This window comes from Cololabis saira, chromosome 17 (genome assembly GCF_033807715.1).
Source record: "Cololabis saira isolate AMF1-May2022 chromosome 17, fColSai1.1, whole genome shotgun sequence".
NCBI lineage: Eukaryota > Metazoa > Chordata > Actinopteri > Beloniformes > Belonidae > Cololabis > Cololabis saira.
This window is the reverse complement of record NC_084603.1, coordinates 228,574-249,530: the sequence shown is the minus strand read 5'-3', so window position 1 is coordinate 249,530 and position 20,957 is coordinate 228,574. Positions and strand designations below refer to the sequence as shown.

The following is a 20,957-nucleotide window of genomic DNA, read 5'->3' as shown; positions in this document are numbered from 1 at the left end:
TTTTCTTATTTTCTTGTTATTTTCCTGTTATTTTCTTGTTATTTTCTTGTTATTTTCCTGTTATTTTCTTGTTATTTTCCTGTTATTTTGTTGTTATCGGCGTGTTCTAAAGAATGTCAGCTGTTTTTGTTACCATGTGACCACTCTGCATCATGTGACCTAGACGTCTTTACTCTCAACCTGTTTGTTCCTGGAATCATGTGACCTGCGAGCTGATTGGCTGCTCAGGATCATGTGACCTGCGAGCTGATTGGCTGCTCAGGATCATGTGACCTGCGAGCTGATTGGCTGCTCAGGATCATCCCCATCATCGTTCTCAGGTCTCCTTTATCCTAACGTTCTTCTTCTTCATGTTCTGTAAAAGTCCTGGACGCCGCTGAAGCATCAACCATCAGACAACCATAAATGACGGACTGGCCCTTTAAATGCTTCAGGTCACATGATCTGTTTGATTAAATGTGAATATCAGAATCTCTGACACTGGAAGTTAATGAGGTTTAAACGTTCTGTTAAAGTTCTGTTTGATTAAAGTATCAATAAAGCAGAGGCTGCAGAGCTGATTATGATATAAAGTCATTTTCTTTACTTTAGTCTTTAACATTAAATCTGGCTGAACTGTTAGTGTGAAGTGTTTTTTTATAAAATAATTTTTATCTTTTTATATTCATGATAATAAAAGTGAATGTTGCCATCGTGTTTCCTGTGTTTTATTGATCAACTCAAAGTTATTGATCAACTCAAACTTATTGATCAACTCAAAGCAGAAATGATGAATTAATCTCTTTGTGTCTTAATTATTCAATAAAAAAATATATTTTCAATAAAAAATTAGTCGAATTACAAAGAATGTAAATTAAAATAATTCAATCATGTCTTAATTATTCAATCAAAAAATATATTTTTGATTAAAAAAAAATCACTTCAATAAAAAAATTATTTTAATCAAAGAAAAGTTTTTGAATGCATTTTTTTTTTTAAATATTTTTTGCATTCAAACACTTTTTGTCCTTTTTGTTTTATCCTCTTTTTTTTTTAACAAACTTTATTCAACATTTTCAAAAATACAACATTCCTTTGAGGAAACATTAGTTTGCAACTGAAACATAAGTTCACAACACACAAGCGAATATGTAAATCTATACATTTTATTCCAAGATAATCTTCTAGATTAAATAAAAAAAAAAAAAATATCACAAATTAAAATAATCACAGGGTTTGACATTTCAACAAAAGTGTTTAAGTGTAGCAAGATTGTATCTTAAAGAGCAAGAGACTCTAACATGGTTTCACATAAATCATGTATAGACTGATTTTCTTTTGAAAGTACCTTAATAGATGTTATATAACTTTTTATTTCGTTTTTAAAACAGACTATGGAGGGTTTTTTGTTTTATCCACTGCTCTGCGGAAGCGCGTCAGCGGCTCGCCACTGCGCCTGCGCAGCTCCCGCTGTCGCCACTGCGCCTGCGCGGCTCCTTTGGTCGCCGCTGCGCCTGCGCGGCTCCTTTGGTCGCCGCTGCGCCTGCGCGGCTCCTCTGGTCGCCACTGCGCCTGCGCGGGCCTCTGGTCGCCACTGCGCCTGCGCGGCTCCTCTGGTCGCCACTGCGCCTGCGCGGCTCCTCTGGTCGCCACTGCGCCTGCGCGGCTCCTGCGGTCTCTTCTGTCTCGGATCCGGAGCGACTTCCTCGTCCAGAACCAGAACCAGAACCGCGGCCTGACCCAGACCCGGACCCGGTTCGGTTCTCCTCTCCCCCCGAACCCGTCCCGGAGTAGACCCGGTCCCGGTCCCGGTCCCGGTCCAGCTGAGACCAGAACCAGAACCCGCCAGGCCCCGGCCCGAACCAGAACCAGAACCAGAACCAGAACCTGCAGGAACATGGACGGATTCACCGGCAGTTTAGGTGAGTGGAACCAGAACCAGAACCAGAACCGGTACCGGGGGTTCGGGGGCGGACCCGCCCGGACCGGGACCGGGACCGGGACACGTGTCACTGCTGTTGTTATCAGAACCCGCTCCGCCCGTCCCGAACCGCGGGGGAGGAAATCAAACACACTCTGACAGAACCTGGTTCTGCAGAAACCTGGACCTGAGAGACCTGGACCTGCAGGATCTGGACCCGGAACCCGGGGATCCTGCAGGTCCTGCAGGTCAGCTGGATTTGCAGGTCCAGGACTCTCAGATCCTGCAGGTTTTTACACTGATAATATAAACACTGACAGACACACAACAATATGTTGCAGGAAAACCATAAAAAACTCGGTACAAGTATAAAAGAACTGACTTCTAGAAAAACCTAAAACCTGCAGGACTTGCAGGTTTTAAGGGGGTCCAGGTCCTGCAGGTCCAGATCCTGCAGAAACCTGGACCCCCGGGTTCCGGGTAGTTGTTCAAGTTCAAGTTAGTTTATTTGTCAGAACCACATGTCCAGGTTTAAACTCTTAACACCAGACAGAGACCGTACAGACGAACACTGACGGGACACCAGGTCAGTTCAGTCTTACTGAGGTACGGCAGGTTACGAGTCTCAGAACTTCAGTGTAAAATAACTAGTGAAATCCATCATGTTGTTCTGATTTGCATTTGTAGTTATTCCATATGTATTAAGTAATAGAATAATCAATACAAATAGACAGAGTAATTCCATAAATGTATTTAAAAAACAAACCCCGAGGTGGCGGCGGCCGGACCTTAGACCCGACTGACGGCCCTGAACCTGGACCTGAACCAGGACCTGGTTCAGGTCCAGGACCTTAGACCCGACTGACGGCCCTGCTGGACACAGAACAATATGTTGCAGGAAAACCATAAAAACAAATATAAAAACACAGTAAAGTATAAAAGAACAGACTTCTAGACGGCAGTGCTAAAGTTAAAAAGTTAAAGTGCAACAGTTTTTTACTTTTCAGATCAACAGTTCATCAGTTCCACTGGCAGTGATGGGGAGAGATGATAGGTGTGTGTGTGTGTGTGTGTGTGTGTGCGTGTGTGTGTGTGTGTGTGTGTGTGTGTGTGTGTACGTGTGTGTGTGTGTGTGTGTACGTGTGTGTGTGTGTGTGTGTGTGTGTGTGTGTGTGTGTGTGTGTGTGTGTGTGTGTGTGTGTGTGTGTACGTGTGTGTGTGTGTGTGTGTGTGTGTGTGTGTGTGTGTGTGTGTGTGTGTGTGTGTGTGTGTGTGTGTGTGTGTGTGTGTGTGTGTGTGTGTGTGTGTGTGTGTACGTGTGTGTGTGTGTGTGTGTGTGTGTGTGTGTGTGTGTGTGTGTGTGTGTGTGTGTGTGTGTGTGTGTGTGTGTGTGTGTGTGTGTGTGTGTGTGTGTGTGTGTGTGATAGGAGGTTAGGGAGACCCCACTGGAGAGAGAGAGATAAGATATCTATGGGGGTATTATTGTTCCAATATTATTTGTGTGTGCGTAAAAAAGATGTGTCCATGTTATAACGATTCGTAATGATAAACATTTGTATGTAAATAAAAAAGTTGTACCCAAAATTCTGCTGTCACACACATGAGTGATAAATGATTAGGGTTAGGATTGTTTTTATGTGAGTAAGAATCTAAAAGCTGTGAGTGAAAGTCTTCTGAAAACAACTGTAATTTCTACGACTACGAGTCTTCTCTGTGAACATAAATTCAAGTTTATGGTACGAGTCTAAAAACTGTTGGAATGACGTCACAGACAGAAACAGCATAGACATAAGAAAAATAGAGAAACATATTTTCTCATCAACAAAACATGTTATTTTCTGTCTAAAAAATGGCAAAAATAAGAACTTTATTGATCCCACATAGAAGTAATTTATGTTATATCTGCTATAGAGAACAAGGTAGTTCCGAAAAACAATATAAAAACAATATATATCCCCCCTCACAAAAATAAGAAAAATAGAGAAAAATAGATCAACAAAACAAATTAAAAAATTTTCAAATAACAAAATAACATATTTGAACCATTTTTCAGAAAATAAAATAATTGAAAAAATCAGAAAAATAGTTAAAATATCTTATTTTGTTACTTGAAAATTTAAAAATATGTTTTGTTGATGAGAAAATATGTTTCTGTATGTTTCTTATTTTTGTGAGGGGGATATATATAGTTTTGTTCTCTATAGCTGATATAACATGAATTACTCCTATGTGGGATCAATAAAGTTCTTATTTTTACCATCTGAGAAAATTAAATATATTATATTTGGTCCTAACTGTTTCCAAGTATATTAGTGCGTGTGTGAATTAATAAATGAGACGTAAAACGTACATTTCTTTGTAGAAAATAAGTCCATTTACTTGTATTAGTTTACAGTCTGGAACATCCAATATGGCGGCGACGTTGACGCCATATTGGATGAGGCAGTTGGCTCCATAGACATCATATAGTGTTCTATATGATGTCTATGGTTGGCTCACTCGCAGACGCACTCGATGGGGCGTCTACGTATTTATGTCTATGCTGTTTCTGTCTGTGACGTCATTACAACAGTTTTCTACTCGTACCATAAACCTGAATTCGTGTTCACAGTGAAGACTCGTAGTCGTAGAAATTACAGTTGTATTCACAAGACTTTAGATTCATCCTCACATAAAAACAATCCTAACCCTAATCATGTATCACTCATGTGTGTGACAGCAGAATTTTGGGTACAACTTTTTTATTTACATACAAATGTTTATCATTACAAATACGAATCGTTATAACATGGACACATCTTTTTTACGCACACACAAATAATATTGGAACAATAATACCCCCATAGATATCCTTTATTTTCTCCCTCAGTGGGGAAACTTATTTTGTTGTCAGCAGTAACTTAGCACACACATGCAGGGGAGGGTAAAAAGACTGAAAAGTCAGAAATAAAAATGTATAAAAAATATATATAAAATATGTATAATCACAGAATATGAACAGTATATACAGTTGGTTGAAAGAAGAAACGGTGCAAAAAAAGCAGGTGGAGTGTTGTGAGGTAGATTGACAGATATTGCACATCTTATATTATTGTCATATTATTGTCCATTAGCTACTGAGATCAGCCTGGTTATACAGTCTGATGCAGCGGGGAGGAAGGACCTGAGGGAGGAAGGACCTGAGGGAGGAAGGACCTGAGGGAGGGAGGAAGGACCTGAGGGAGGGAGGAAGGACCTGAGGGAGGGAGGAAGGACCTGAGGGAGGAAGGACCTGAGGGAGGAAGGACCTGAGGGAGGAAGGACCTGAGGGAGGAAGGACCTGAGGGAGGAAGGACCTGAGGGAGGAAGGACCTGAGGGAGGAAGGACCTGCGATGCCTCTCGGTGCATCGTGGGTGATGAAGCCGGTCCTGATGGAGCTCCAGGGCTCTGACAGTCTCATGAAGGGGGTCCCACTGTGGATCCCCAGATCCAGAGTTATCTACATGTGGACCAGACAGAGACAATACAGACGTAACACTAACAGGACACATAACAATATGTTGCAGGAAACCATAAAACAACCATAAAAACACAGTAAAGTATAAAAGAACAGACTTCTAGACGGCAGTGCTGAAGTTAAAAAGTTAAAGTGCAACAGTTTTTTACTTTCCAGAATAGAATAGAATAGTAGACTTTATTGATCTCCCAGAGGAGAAATTCAGTCGTGCAGCCAAAACACACACTTTATACAAAAGATTTAAAATAGAAATTACCATAAATAAATGGTTAAATAATAAAAATAAAAAGTAGAAAAAGACTATGTACAAGAGAGAAAAAAAAATACTAAACACTAAAAAACGGATAATATTTACAAATATTTCCAGAAATACGTGAGGTATTAGTGGTTATTGCACTTATAAAGAGACAGGTTTATTGCACATGGGCGGCTACAGTTTCTTATTGTACAGTCTGATGGCTGTGGGGATGAAGGACCTGCGGTAGCGTTAGCGTTCCTGCAGTAGCGTTCCTTTTTGCAGCGCGGGTGGAGCAGTCTTTGGCTGAAGGAGCTGCTGCTGCTCCCACAGTGTCATGTAGGGGGTGAGAGGGTTGTCCATGATGGAGTTCAGCTGGACCAGCGTCCTCCTCTCACCCTCATCCTCAGCAGAGTCCAGAGCACAACCAAGAACCGATAGATCATTGTGGCAGGGTGGAGGTGCAGCCACTCGGGTTGATTGGGTCACAGCTCTCCACCCTGCCTGCCTTCATAAGGCATGGCTCTGCTGGGAGAAGAGGGTCTGCTGTGAAGGAGCTGGAAGCACGCGTCTTGGGTGATTGCTAAATAAAGGGTTCTGCACAAAGCTCCGTGTCCTCTCCATCCTGTCGTGGCACTCGCCGTGCTACAATCATCACTTCCACTGGGCAGTGATAGGGGGAGATGATAGGGGGTTAGGGTTAGGGAGACCTAAGGGTTAGGTGGAGTCTCTAACAGTGATGGGTGGGTGGAGTCTAGTCCAGCGTTTTGATTACATTTCTAGTGAGAAATATATATTTTACTTTCATAATATTCACTCAGTGAATGTACATAATCACTTGCTTGCCCGTTGTTGCGTTGTATCTTCAGATCACGCCAGAATAAAGGCTGATTTATGGTTCCGCGTTACACCAACGCAGAGCGTATGGCGTAGGTCATGCGACGACGTGCGCCGTACGGCGTAGCTCTGCGTCGCTTTAACGCTTACGCTAACGACTAAACAGGCGTCATTTGGATAAACTGAGCCCAGGTTGGGGATCTTAACCGTTACTTTTACGCCTGAAGAAATATTAAAACTTAATAAAGTGGCATATTATCAGCGCTACAGCTGAAATTAAAACAGCTTTTATCTCTGGGCTTCCTCATATGGTGTGACGTTTGTGCAAACGTAACTACGCAGTCGCTTACGTACCCGAACGTAAACCACGCAGTCACGTAGCAGCTAAATCTAGGGGTGGTGCTGAAAGTAGGAGTAGTGGGAGTATTGGGACTGACCTGGGAAGATTACAAGGGCCCTAAAATCTGTGGCTTCTTTGGCCAAATCCCAATACACCCCCTACCCCGGCTCGGAGCAGCAGCAGCAGCCGGAGAACAGACGTCATCGCCGGGTCAACCTGCACCGTCCCGGGGAGAAACCTGCAGCTCTGTGGAGAATTACCGCTGGCTGAAATAAATCATTTAGGAAGATAAATGTTGGTTTAATAGATGAAATCTAACAGTTGTAGCTACGCCTAAATTTGCTCAGAAAATGTCGAGACTTCTGCCTGCCGGCTCAGGAGCTGATTTATGGTTCCACGTTAAATCAACGCAGAGCCTACGGCGTAGGGTACGGTGTAGGGTACGGCGTAGGGTACGGCGTAGGGTACGGCGTAGGGTACGGCGTAGGGTACAGCGTAGGGTACGGCGTACGGCGTAGGGTATGGCGTAGGGTACGGCGTAGGGTACGGCGTAGGGTACGGCGTATGGCATAGGGTACGCCGTAGGGTACGGTGTAGGGTACGGCGTAGGATACGGCGTAGGGTATGGTGTACGGCGTAGGGTACGGCGTAGGATACGGCGTAGGGTACGGCGTGCGGCGTAGGGTACGGCGTGCGGCGTAGGGTACGGCGTAGGATACGGCGTAGGGTATGGTGTACGGCGTAGGGTATGGCGTAGGGTACGGCGTAGGGTACGACGTAGGGTACGGCGTATGGCATAGGGTACGCCGTAGGGTACGGTGTAGGGTACGGCGTACGGCGTAGGGTACGGCGTACGGCGTAGGATACGGCGTAGGGTATGGTGTACGGCGTAGGGTACGGTGTAGGGTACGGCGTACGGCGTAGGGTACGGCGTGGGATGCGGTGTAGGGTATGGCGTAGGATACGGCGTAGGGTACGGCGTGCGGCGTAGGGTACGGCGTAGGATACGGCGTAGGGTATGGTGTACGGCGTAGGGTATGGTGTACGGCGTAGGGTGCGGCGTAGGGTGCGGCGTAGGGTACGGCGTGCGGCGTAGGGTACGGCGTAGGGTATGGCGTACGGCGTAGGATACGGCGTAGGGTATGGTGTACGGCGTAGGGTACGGCGTGGGATGCGGTGTAGGGTATGGCGTAGGATACGGCGTAGGGTATGGTGTACGGCGTAGGGTATGGCGTACGGCGTAGGGTACGGCGTGCGGCGTAGGGTACGGTGTAGGGTACGGCGTGCGGCGTAGGGTACGGCGTAGGGTACGGTGTAGGGTACGGTGTAGGGTACGGCGTCCGGCGTGCGGCGTAGTGTACGGCGTGCGGCGTAGTGTACGGCGTAGGGTGCGGCGTAGGGTACGGCGTAGGGTACGGCGTAGGATGCGGTGTAGGGTACGGCGTAGGGTACGGCGTAGGGTACGGCGTAGGGTACGCCGTAGGGTACGGCGTAGGGTACGGCGTAGGGTATGGCGTACGGCGTAGGGTACGGCGTAGGGTATGGCGTACGGCGTAGGGTACGGTGTAGGGTACGGCGTGCGGCGTAGGGTACGGTGTAGGGTACGGCGTGCGGCGTAGGGTACGGCGTAGGGTACGGCGTAGGGTACGGTGTAGGGTACGGTGTAGGGTACGGCGTCCGGCGTGCGGCGTAGTGTACGGCGTAGGGTGCGGCGTAGGGTACGGCGTAGGGTACGGCGTAGGGTACGGCGTAGGGTACGGCGTAGGGTACGGCGTAGGGTACGGCGTAGGGTACGGCGTAGGGTACGGGGTACAGCGCGCGTCGCCGCGTAACCTACGCCGTAGGGTCTGTGTTGGTGTAACGCGGAACCATAAATCAGCCTACATTCTGGCGTGATCTTCGCAACAACGAGCAAGCGAGTGATTATGTACATTCACTGAGTGAATATTATGAAAGTAAAATATATATTTCTCGCTAGAAATGTAATCAAAACGCATTTTTATGCAGAAACTAACTCAAAATATTGTTTTAATTCACAAAAAAATAAATGTCCGCCAAGTTTTTTTTTTTTTATCATTCAGTCCGCAAATGACAACGAAAAGCATTCTGGGAAATGTTTCTGGCCCTAGATCAAACTAGTGAGGATCGGAAATCCCTGGATCCGTAGGGACAGATTCAGAACCACTCCCCCTAGGTGGAAACAGGAAGTGGAAACCACTGCCCTCACGGGAACGGTGACATTTAGGGGGACAGGGCCCTGGAAGACATGTCCCTCACCCTGCGTTTGTCTCCAGATGACTAGCATGTACCTGCGTTTGTCTCCAGATGACAGCATGTCCCTGCGTTTGTCTCTAGATGACAGCATGTCCCTCACATGTCCCTGCGTTTGTCTCCAGATGACAGCATGTCCCTGCGTTTGTCTCCAGATGACAGCATGTCCCTGCGTTTGTCTCCAGATGACAGCATGTCCCTCACATGTCCCTGCGTTTGTCTCCAGATGACAGCATGTCCGGCGCCAGCGTCTCGGACGTCCACGACCGTCTGTCTGCGCTGGAGCTGCGCGTGCAGCAGCAGGACGACGAGCTGACGGTGATGAAGGCCGCCCTCGCCGACGTCCTGCGCCGTCTGGCCGCGTCCGAGGACTCGGCCGCCGCCACGAAGAAGCAGGCCGGAGGGAAAGGTGAGGTCAGAGGACCTGGGACCCGGCTGGGACCGGGACCCGGCTGGGTGTGATTCCCCACCATGTTGGTTTCTAAGACTGGTGTCCCCCCTCTGTCCCCCCGTGTGTCCCCCTGTGCCCCCCCCGTGTCCCCCTGTGTCTCCCCCGTGTCCCCCCGTGTCCCCCCCTGTCCCCCCCGTGTCCCCTGCAGGTGGGACTCCGCTCAGGGAAGCGTTCTCCATGTCCTGCATCGCTAACGGAGGATCGTCTGGACGGAAGAGAGACTCCACCTCCGTCACCAGGAAGGAGACGCTGTCGTCTGCTGCCAAGAGGTAACGCCCAGACACACCCGTACGGGTCCCCCAACAGAGACACCCGGACGGGTCCCCTGGTCCCCCAACGGAGACACGAGGACTCGTCATGTGCAGAACGGAACAAATCCATCACATGTTCTCTAGATGTTTTCTTACCTGGACAGGTGAAGCCGGAATCACCTGCAATCCACTCAGCAGCTTTGCCTTTCTTAGAGAACTGGGAAGAACTGGGGAGGGGCAGTAGAGTAGTGTGTTCTAGAGTCAGTGGTAATAACCAGATAATAACCAGATCCAGAGTCAGTGGTAATAACCAGATAATAACCAGATCCAGAGTCAGTGATAATAACCAGATAATAACCAGATCCAGAGTCAGTGGTAATAACCAGATCCAGAGTCAGTGGTAATTACCAGATAATAACCAGATCCAGAGTCAGTGGTAATAACCAGATAATAACCAGATCCAGAGTCAGTGGTAATAACCAGATCCAGAGTCAGTGGTAATTACCAGATAATAACCAGATCCAGAGTCAGTGGTAATAACCAGATAATAACCAGATCCAGAGTCAGTGGTAATAACCAGATAATAACCAGATCCAGAGTCAGTGGTAATAACCAGATAATAACCAGATCCAGAGTCAGTGGTAATAACCAGATCCAGAGTTATTGATAATAACCAGATCCAGAGTCAGTGGTAATAACCAGATCCAGAGTCAGTGATAATAACCAGATCCAGAGTCAGTGGTAATAACCAGATCCAGAGTCAGTGGTAATAACCAGATAATAACCAGATCCAGAGTTATTGATAATAACCAGATCCAGAGTTATTGATAATAACCAGATCCAGAGTCAGTGGTAATAACCAGATCCAGAGTCAGTGATAATAACCAGATCCAGAGTCAGTGATAATAACCAGATAATAACCAGATCCAGAGTCAGTGGTAATAACCAGATAATAACCAGATCCAGAGTTATTGATAATAACCAGATCCAGAGTTATTGATAATAACCAGATCCAGAGTCAGTGATAATAACCAGATAATAACCAGATCCAGAGTCAGTGATAATAACCAGATCCAGAGTCAGTGATAATAACCAGATAATAACCAGATCCAGAGTCAGTGGTAATAACCAGATCCAGAGTCAGTGATAATAACCAGATAATAACCAGATCCAGAGTCAGTGGTAATAACCAGATCCAGAGTCAGAGGTAATAACCAGATCCAGAGTCAGTGGTAATAACCAGATAATAACCAGATCCAGAGTGTGGCCTCTGGTGTGGGTAGGAACCTCTACTTGCTGCTGCAGCCCAAAGGCACTCAAGCACTCAGGGAATCTGCTGTAAACTGAGTGTTGACATGGATATTTACTTCACCAAGAGTGACAACGGTTAACGGTTATCAATACAAAGTCCGATAAGTGAAGTCGCTTTAAAAAGTCACATAAATCACTAAAAACGATAACAAAGTGTCAACAGGAACCGCAACCATGAGATCGTGGTCCAGGTCCTGGTCCTGGTCTCATGGTCCTGGTCCAGGACCTGGTCCAGGTCCTGGTCCTGGTCCAGGTCCTGGTCCAGGTCCTGGACCAGGTCCAGGTCCAGGTCCTGGTCCTGGTCCTGGTCTCGGTCTCACGGTCCTGGTCCTGGTCCTGGTCCAGGTCCTGGTCCTGGTCCTGGTCCTGGTCCTGGTCCAGGTCCAGGTCCAGGTCCTGGTCCTGGTCTCGGTCTCACGGTCCTGGTCTCACGGTCCTGGTCTCACGGTCCTGGTCTCGTTGCAGTGGAGCAGACAGGAAGAAGGAGGGCGGCAGGTTCATGGAGGAGATCCAGGAGCAGCAGGAGGCTCGTCCCCCCAAGGACTCGTCTTCCCGGGCCTCGTCCCCCCAGACCCCCCAGAACCCCCAGAACCCCCAGAACCCCCACAGACCGGGTTCTGACAGCAGCAAAGGCCACGCCCCTCCAAAAAGGTTCTAGCTTCTGATTCGTCGGCTGCTCCTGACCTCACTTCCTGCTTAAACTGCTCCAACAATGACTGACGCTACTAACCGTCTGCAAACCCCTGCAGCCTCTGCTCTGCTCACCTGGGTCACCTGACCCGTCAGCTGACCCGCTGGGGTCACCTGACCCGTCAGCTGACCCGCTGGGGTCACCTGACCCGCTGGGGTCAGCTGACCCTGTCCTCTTCATGCATGTTGCTCTGTTCTTCTTCTTCTGGTGCTCCAGTCCAGGGACGTAGTCAGAGATTTTGAATAGGGCGGGCCTGAAGAAAAGTGGGCGGTCCAACTTTTGCCAGAGGAAAAATGAATCTAATATCCACTAATGCCTAGCAGAAACAACCTTAAGGTTAATGATTCTATTTAAGTGAAACAGCGCACCCTGCTGTCCTCAAGTGCACACTGACACAGTGGACTGACTACTACAGTACATCATTATATTTCTATAGCGAGCGCAGCACGCAGTGTTCGCCGGAAAATCACTGCTAAAGTTAGTTCCGTTGTAACGGTTGACAGAGAATAAAACGTTTTTATTATTAATACATTTTTATACGTTTTTGTTTGCTTGGAATGTCAATGTTAAGCATATTTTTTAATGAGTGAATAAAAAATATCAATAATAAAAAAAAAAATAGTGAGAAAAATCATGCAAGTTTTCTCAGGGCGGGCCGGGCCCTGGGCCAATCAAAAAAGTGGCCGGGCCTAGCCCCGCCCTGGCCCTAATATGCCTACGTCTCTGGTCCAGTCACCAGATCTCACCAAGATCGGGTCACGTTGTACAACGAGAGACCGACGGCTCGGACCTGCGATGGAATCAGAGTCAGTGGTAATAACCAGATAATAACCAGATCCAGCGTTATTGATAATAACCAGATCCAGAGTTATTGATAATAACCAGATCCAGAGTCAGTGATAATAACCAGATAATAACCAGATCCAGAGTCAGTGATAATAACCAGATCCAGAGTCAGTGGTAATAACCAGATAATAACCAGATCCAGAGTCAGTGATAATAACCAGATCTAGTCAGTGATAATAACCAGATCCAGAGTCAGTGATAATAACCAGATAATAACCAGATCCAGAGTCAGTGATAATAACCAGATAATAACCAGATCCAGAGTCAGTGATAATAACCAGATAATAACCAGATAATAACCAGATAATAACCAGATCCAGAGTCAGTGATAATAACCAGATAATAACCAGATCCAGAGTCAGTGATAATAACCAGATCCAGAGTCAGTGGTAATTACCAGATAATAACCAGATCCAGAGTGATAATAACCAGATCCAGAGTTATTGATAATAACCAGATAATAACCAGATCCAGAGTCAGTGGTAATAACCAGATCCAGAGTCAGTGGTAATAACCAGATCCAGAGTGTGGCCCTTGGTGTGGGTAGGAACCTCAACATGCTGCTGCAGCCCAACGCCGACCACCAGTTACTCGGAGTTGATCCCGGATCTTCAGCGGTTCTTCGTGGCTCGGTCCAAAACCTCTCTACTCTTTAAAAAGCTGGATCTGTTTGGTTTCATCAGAGCTACCGCTGTAACTTTTATAACTGTAACTTTAACAACTGTAACCCTTTACAACTGTAACCCCCTCTAACTCTAACTCTTCTGCCCCGTTTCTTCTAACCGCCTCTTATTCCTTCATCAAGCTGTTCAACAATAACAGTTGAAGCCGCTGAAGCTCCGCCTCCTCATGCTGACTGTGTGTGTGTGTGTGTGTGTGTGTGTGTGTGTGTGTGTGTGTGTGTGTGTGTGTGTGTACACCTGTACCTGTGTGTGTGTGTGTGTGTGTGTGTATGTGTATGTGTGTGTGTGTGTGTGTGTGTGTGTGTGTGTGTGTGTGTGTGTGTGTGTGTGTGTGTGTGTACACCTGTACCTGTGTGTGTGTGTGTGTGTGTGTGTGTGTGTGTGTGTGTGTGTGTGTGTGTGTACACCTGTACCTGTACCAGGGGCCACAGCGTGAAACGGTCCTCAGGTATGGAACGTTCTCAGAGCAGCACCTGGGAAACCTCCGAGGAAAACCGGAACAAACTGGTGAAGGCGGCGTCCACGTCCAGACTGCTGGCCAAGGTGGCCAAGAACTCCGACAGGTAAGAACTCAGACAGGTAGGGCCACAGGTGAGAACTCCGACAGGTGAGAACTCCTCAGGTAAGAACTCAGACAGGTAGGAACTCAGACAGGTAGGACCACAGGTGAGAACTCAGACAGGTGAGAACTCAGACAGGTAGGACCACAGGTGAGAACTCAGACAGGTGAGAACTCAGACAGGTAGGACCACAGGTGAGAACTCAGACAGGTAGGACCACAGGTGAGAACTCAGACAGGTAGGACCACAGGTAGGACCACAGGTAGGACCACAGGTAGGACCACAGGTAAGAACTCAGACAGGTGGGACCACAGGTAAGAACTCAGACAGGTAGGACCACAGGTAAGAACTCAGACAGGTGAGAACTCAGACAGGTAGGACCACAGGTAAGAACTCAGACAGGTAGGACCACAGGTAAGAACTCAGACAGGTAGGACCACAGGTAAGAACTCAGACAGGTAGGACCACAGGTAAGAACTCAGACAGGTAGGGCCACAGGTAAGAACTCAGACAGGTAGGACCACAGGTAAGAACTCAGACAGGTAGGGCCACAGGTAAGAACTCAGACAGGTAGGACCACAGGTGAGAACTCAGACAGGTAGGAACGGCCACAGGTAAGAACTCAGACAGGTAGGACCACAGGTGAGAACTCAGACAGGTAGGACCACAGGTGAGAACTCAGACAGGTAGGACCACAGGTGAGAACTCAGACAGGTAGGACCACAGGTGAGAACTCAGACAGGTAGGACCACAGGTGAGAACTCAGACAGGTAGGACCACAGGTGAGAACTCAGACAGGTAGGACCACAGGTGAGAACTCAGACAGGTAGGACCACAGGTGAGAACTCAGACAGGTAGGACCACAGGTGAGCTGGTCCAGGTCTCTAGTTCTCAGGTTTTCTTCTTCTCTTTCAGACACAAGGATCCGGTGGTGAATCAAGGTAAATGTTCCTCCTCGTTCCTTCCTCATCATCATCATCATCATCATCATCATCATCATCATCTCCATCTGTTGTTACTTCTGTGTCTCAAATCCATGTTTTTGTCTCAAATCCATGTTTTTGTCTCAAACCAGCTAAAATGTCGACTCGAGAGAAAAACAGCCAAGCTGGTGAGTTTGATGTGGATCTGACGTGCTAACGAGATCTGACGTGCTAACGAGATCTGACGAGCTAACGAGATACTAACGAGATCTGACGAACTAACGAGATCTGACGTGCTAACGAGATCTGACGAACTAACGAGATACTAATGAACTAACGAGATACTAACGAGATCTGACGGACTAACGAGATCTCGGAATCAGAAAAAGCTTTATTGCTTTATTTATTGCCATAAATCAGACGAGAGAACTTGACTCCGGTTCAACCGATGGCTCCGTTAATACGGACGCCATTTTTGGAGGAAGGATGACACTGGGATGGAGGAGAAGAGAAAAAGCATCTTCACACTGTGTATTAATACCTAGTGTCAAGCTGCAAAAAACACCTCAGCACAGAAAAGCAACAAACACACAACAAAACAACATCATAACTTGCATGGGTGGGGGGGGGCAAGTCGGGGGGGTAAGTCTGAACTTCACTCAGAGCTGCTCTCAGCCAATGTCCTTGATGTTATCAGACGGCTCGGTCAGTTCTGAAACATTCCACCAGGGAGATTGTGACTTTACATTCCACCAGGGAGATTGTGACTTTACAATCCACCAGGGAGATTGTGACTTTACATTCCACCAGGGAGATTGTGACTTTACATTCCACCAGGGAGATTGTGACTTTACATTCCACCAGGGAGATTGTGACTTTACATTCCACCAGGGAGATTGTGACTTTACAATCCACCAGGGAGATTGTGACTTTACATTCCACCAGGGAGATTGTGACTTTACATTCCACCAGGGAGATTGTGACTTTACAATCCACCAGGGAGATTGTGACTTTACATTCCACCAGGGAGATTGTGACCAGTACATTCCACCAGGGAGATTGTGACTTTACATTCCACCAGGGAGATTGTGACCAGAGCGATCGGCCAAAACCGCTCTGTCAAGGCCAGATTATAGAATCAACAAATATATTAAAAACAGACTCAGTAATTTTCCGTCTGCCTTCAGTCTCTGGTTCATCAATGGCGACTCCAATCAGACGAATTTGTGATCAATTCCCCCCAAGCCGAGCTTCCAACTTCTCCAAGATCTTATCCATCTTACCAATGAGCTCAAAGACGCCGCCAGCCTGAGATTCTGTTCAAGAATCACATCCAGCTTACGGTTTTGCTCTCCCAGCGTTAAAGTCTGAGTGTTGATCACCTTGCTTGATCCTTCAGCCACGTCCTGCAGCGACGAGATCTGACGAACTAACGAGACCTGACGTGCTAACGAGATCTGACGAACTAACGAGATCTGACGAACTAACGAGATCTGACGAACTAACGAGATCTGACGAACTAACGAGATCTGACGAACTAACGAGATCTGACGAACTAACGAGATCTGACGAACTAACGAGATCTGACGAACTAACGAGACCTGACGAACTAACGAGATTAGTTTAAATAAAAAAAAAAGTTTAAATCTAAAAAACAAGCACCACAACAGCCTTTCCCTCATGGAATTGAGAAGGAAATGCAGAAGGTACAAGGTTTCTATCTGTTAGTGTTGAGTTGGAGTGTGAGCGATGAACCCGATGGAACTGAGACTCTAGAGGACGGAACAGTCAGAGTTACAGCTGTTTGTTCTGCAGAACAGTTATTTTACTACAGACTAGGGACGGGCGGTGTGGACAAAAACATGTATCACGATAATTTCTGGCATTTGTCCCGATAACGATAAAAATGACGATAAAAAAAATACCAATTCAACTCCATCTTTGTAAATATAAATCTATCAGCACATTCAGTCTTTGGAGCCAAAACACTGCTGTAAAAGATACTAAATACTAATAAACTACACCAATTACATTCAATTAATAAAAAACAATTAAATGAGTTTCACCTGTACTGAAAACTGGAATGACTCAAAAGGAACAAGTTTGAAATGTAAGAACAGATTCAACATTTATTCAAACTGAACGGCTTAAACAGCTGGATAACAGCAAACAGCAAAAGTCCCTTGTCCTTCAAGTTTTATTAGCTTATAAAATCACAAAGTAGAAAAAAATACAACCTGATAAATAAAGAAACAGGACAGATAAATAAAAGTTCACTGAAAATAAAACCCTATCAGTGATGACTCTTCTAATATAAATAAAATGTGCAAATGAACCTGTGGTTGGAACATGCCGCAAATTAGAAACTATTGCAATTTTTTTTGACGGTTTATCGTGAACGGTAAAATATCACCCATTCCTATTACAGACATTAACACCTTAAGAACAGTTTTATTATTTTACTACAGACATTAACACGTTGGTAAGAACAGTTTTATTATTTTACTACGGACATTAACACCTTGGTAAGAACAGTTTTATTATTTTATTACAGACATTAACACCTTGGTAAGAACAGTTTTATTATTTTACTACAGACATTAACACCTTGGTAAGAACAGTTTTATTATTTTACTACAGACATTAACACCTTGGTAAGAACAGTTTTATTATTTTACTACAGACATTAACACCTTGGTAAGAACAGTTTTATTATTTTACTACAGACATTAACACCTTGGTAAGAACAGTTTTATTATTTTATTATTTTATTACAGACATTAACACCTTGGTAAGAACAGTTTTATTATTTTATTACAGACATTAACCACGTTAGTAAGAACAGTTTTCTGCTTTACCCTAAATGATGAAATCCAACAAATGAAAGAAAAAGTGAATCCAGACTCAATGAAAGAACGATAGAACACGGACATCAAGGATGAATCAACATGGAACTTGGACAGTTTTCTAAGACAGAACAGACTTTTCTAGTAAATTAAGTTGGTGTTACTCGCAAATGTCAGATTATTGTCGTAATATTCCGTATTTTGGTTTCATATTTCTGGTAAAACTAGATAATTGTTGGCAGTAAGGCGGTTGTTGCAGAGTCTCTACATGTTTATCTGGGTTTCCATCTGCATAAGATAACAATCAGATAAACCTGTGAGTGATTCACTTGGATGGAAGAGAACATTAATGGTTATAGCTGGGGCTGAAAGGAACTGGAATTAGTGTTTATGGAGGAAGTGGAGACTCAACGTGTCTGTGTTTGGTTTCAGAGGGAAATCACATCAAGATGTTCATGCGCGGTCGACCCATCACCATGTTCATCCCGTCAGACGTGGAAAACTACGACGAAGTTCGCACAGAACTTCCCCCGGAGAGACTCAAGATGGAATGGGTGTATCCTTGGAGTTCCACGTTTAATCATAGTTTAATCATTTAGTTTAATCATCTTTAGTTACTGCACTTTCACTAAGAGATAAAACCACGTGGAGACGCGTAGAAATGCTGCAAATAGAACTGTTTAGGACCCGATTTTTGTACCAACACAAGTGGATAAATAGTCACGATGCAGGAGCTGATTAGAACCTCCGCCGGTCCAGGTGTAGTCCAGCTGGTCTCCAGGTGTGGTCCAGGTGTTTCCAGGTGTCTCCAGGGGTTTCCTTGTAGATCTCCAGGTGTTTCCAGGTGTCTCCAGGTGTTTCCAGGTGTTTCCAGGTGTTTCCTTGACCCGGTCTGCAGCTACGGCTACCGGGGCCGGGACTGCCGCTCCAACGTCTACCTCCTCCCCACCGGGGAGATGCTTTACTTCGTAGCGTCGGTGGTCGTTCTGTTCAACTACGAGGAGCGGACGCAGAGACATTACCTGGGACACACGGACTGTGTCAAGTGGTGAGTGCTCTGCTGCTAGCCGCTACTAGCTGCTGCTAGCTGCTCTGCTACTAGCTGCTACTAGCTGCTCTGCTACTAGCTGCTACTAGCTACTACTAGCTGCTCTGCTACTAGCTGCTCTGCTACTAGCTGCTCTGCTGCTAGCTGCTGCTAGCTGCTCTGCTACTAGCTGCTCTGCTGCTAGCCGCTACTAGCAGCTACTAGCTGCTATTAGCTGCTACTAGCTGCTCTGCTACTAGCTGCTCTGCTACTAGCTGCTCTGCTACTAGCTGCTCTGCTACTAGCTGCTACTGGCTCCTCTGCTCTGTCGATTCGATTATTGGTGCCACGATTCTTGGATTATTGTGATTTTTAATGCTTTTTTCCAAACAAGATTGATTTTGTCTTCATCTGTGGCTACATTTGTAAATAAATAGCCAATCAATGAACTCAGTTCCTCTAACAACACTCATTAAGTAAATAACAAGGCTTTTGGACATTTGTATTTTTCAAAGACACTAAATAATGTATTTTCTGACTATGTAAACATTGTCTCTTTAACTTCCTTAACTTTGACCAGGGAAAGCTGCACTTGCATGAGAGCGCCCTCTATTGGTGGAAACACTGAAAACGGTCACGCCCTGGATTTAATGAGTTCATTAATTCAAGTAAACTAGATATGAACTTAGTGTAAACATATCTGACATATTTACAGTGAACAATAAGAAATGAAATGATTCAGCAGCTTATTCAGTCTGGAATCTGGATAGGATAACTTAGGATAACTTTATTTTTTATTTTTTTTAATGAATCGATTCCAAATCGTCACGTGACGCATCGCGATGCATCAACACATCGATGAATTGCACCCACCTCTATCTGCTACTAGCTGCTATTAGCTGCTGCTAGCTGCTACTAGCTGCTCTGTGGTGACGCTGAGTGACATCATCTTTCTGTCTCCAGCCTGGCCGTCCATCCTGATAAAATCCGCATCGCTACGGGTCAGATCGCCGGAGTGGACAAGGACGGACGGGTGAGAACAAACCCACACTTTAATTCATTACAATCTCATCTAGGGGTGGGTGTTGCCAAGGACCTCACGATACAATACACATCACGATACCTGAGTCACGATATGATATTGCCATATCCAAATTTTGCGATATATTGCGATATATAAAGTTTGCTGCAGGGGTTAATTTGTGCCGGATCCTGCCAGAACAGGATCCGGCACCTCTGGATTTTGGCCTCCCTGCGTTCCGGGACTTATTTGGGCAGATCCGGCACCTCTCGTATATATATAAAACAATAATAATATAAAAAAGTTTTTTTTTAATGTATAAAAAATAATAATATGCATAAATTCATTTACAGAACAAATCCCAAGCATTTCATGTTGTTTATAAAGATTTAACGTCATTTGAAAGAGTCTGAGATTTGTTGATGCAATGAAAAGATGGGCCAGCAAACCACGCCCCTGACCAAAAAAACTTTGGAAATTTGCTGGATCTGGGGAGCCAGCAGCGAGCAACGCAAACATGTCAAAAAGACAGTTGAATTTACTGTCTTTTTTAAAAAAGAAGGAAGAGTTGCATGATTCTTCAAAACGAATCAGAAAAGCAACAAGCGGCGATGAAGGCAGCTGCAGCAAAGTGGTCCTTGCGCCGCGGACACATACACATGAATGGATTTGTGTCGGCTGCTGTGGATTATGTTCTCACTACAAATAAAAAAACGGGCTGAAGCCCCCCATAATTTGATATCAGCCCCCCCAAAATTAAGAGGACATTTTTCCCTTTCCAACGATACCAATATTGTGTTTGTACAATTTAAAACGGCGTTATTTTGGGGTTGATGCAGCCGCGTCTCTCTGCCTGCAGTCGCTGCACTCTGCAGCAATGTCCCGCCCACAGCTCCATCTGATTGGTTACACACAGAGACAGGCACGGGAAACAGCCAATCAGCGGTGGAGGCTGTGAACGCTCTGTGCTCACACACAAACAGAGGAGCGGAGAATATTAGTTATTAATTATTTAGTTATTAATATTAGTTTAGCCGGGTAGAGAAGCTCCGGAGAGGATATGTTTCCAAGGTAAGTTAAGGCAGCAGACACCTTATTATTGTTATTCTAGCTTTCCAAAGTGCACCAGATTGATGCATTTAAATGCATTATGCTCAAAAAATTTCCCGGGGGGGGGGGGGAAACCCCCCCCGGAACCCCCCCCCGGAACCCCCTCGATGTTCCGGGACCTCTTCATGGACAAATTAAGCACTGGTTTGCTGAAAAC

General features: G+C 45.8%; 1 protein-coding gene across 3 annotated transcripts in view; it reads left to right on the top strand.

Annotated features, from left to right (window-relative positions):
• Positions 1 to 1,620: 1,620 nt before the first annotated feature.
• Positions 1,621 to 20,957, top strand: part of LOC133463248 (echinoderm microtubule-associated protein-like 4) — a 47,589-nt gene continuing 28,252 nt past the window's right edge. Inside the window, exons 1-10 of one of the 3 annotated variants that reach the window (XM_061744678.1) lie at positions 1,621 to 1,901; positions 9,307 to 9,489; positions 9,680 to 9,800; positions 11,559 to 11,744; positions 13,736 to 13,876; positions 14,789 to 14,814; positions 14,949 to 14,984; positions 18,075 to 18,198; positions 18,541 to 18,690; positions 19,633 to 19,702. In XM_061744678.1, coding sequence (XP_061600662.1) covers positions 1,877 to 1,901; positions 9,307 to 9,489; positions 9,680 to 9,800; positions 11,559 to 11,744; positions 13,736 to 13,876; positions 14,789 to 14,814; positions 14,949 to 14,984; positions 18,075 to 18,198; positions 18,541 to 18,690; positions 19,633 to 19,702 — 1,062 coding nt within the window. In that variant the 5' untranslated portion in view covers positions 1,621 to 1,876. The remainder of the gene's footprint in view (positions 1,902 to 9,306; positions 9,490 to 9,679; positions 9,801 to 11,558; positions 11,745 to 13,735; positions 13,877 to 14,788; positions 14,815 to 14,948; positions 14,985 to 18,074; positions 18,199 to 18,540; positions 18,691 to 19,632; positions 19,703 to 20,957) is intronic. The other 2 variants (XM_061744680.1, XM_061744679.1) reach the window with 2 other exon arrangements.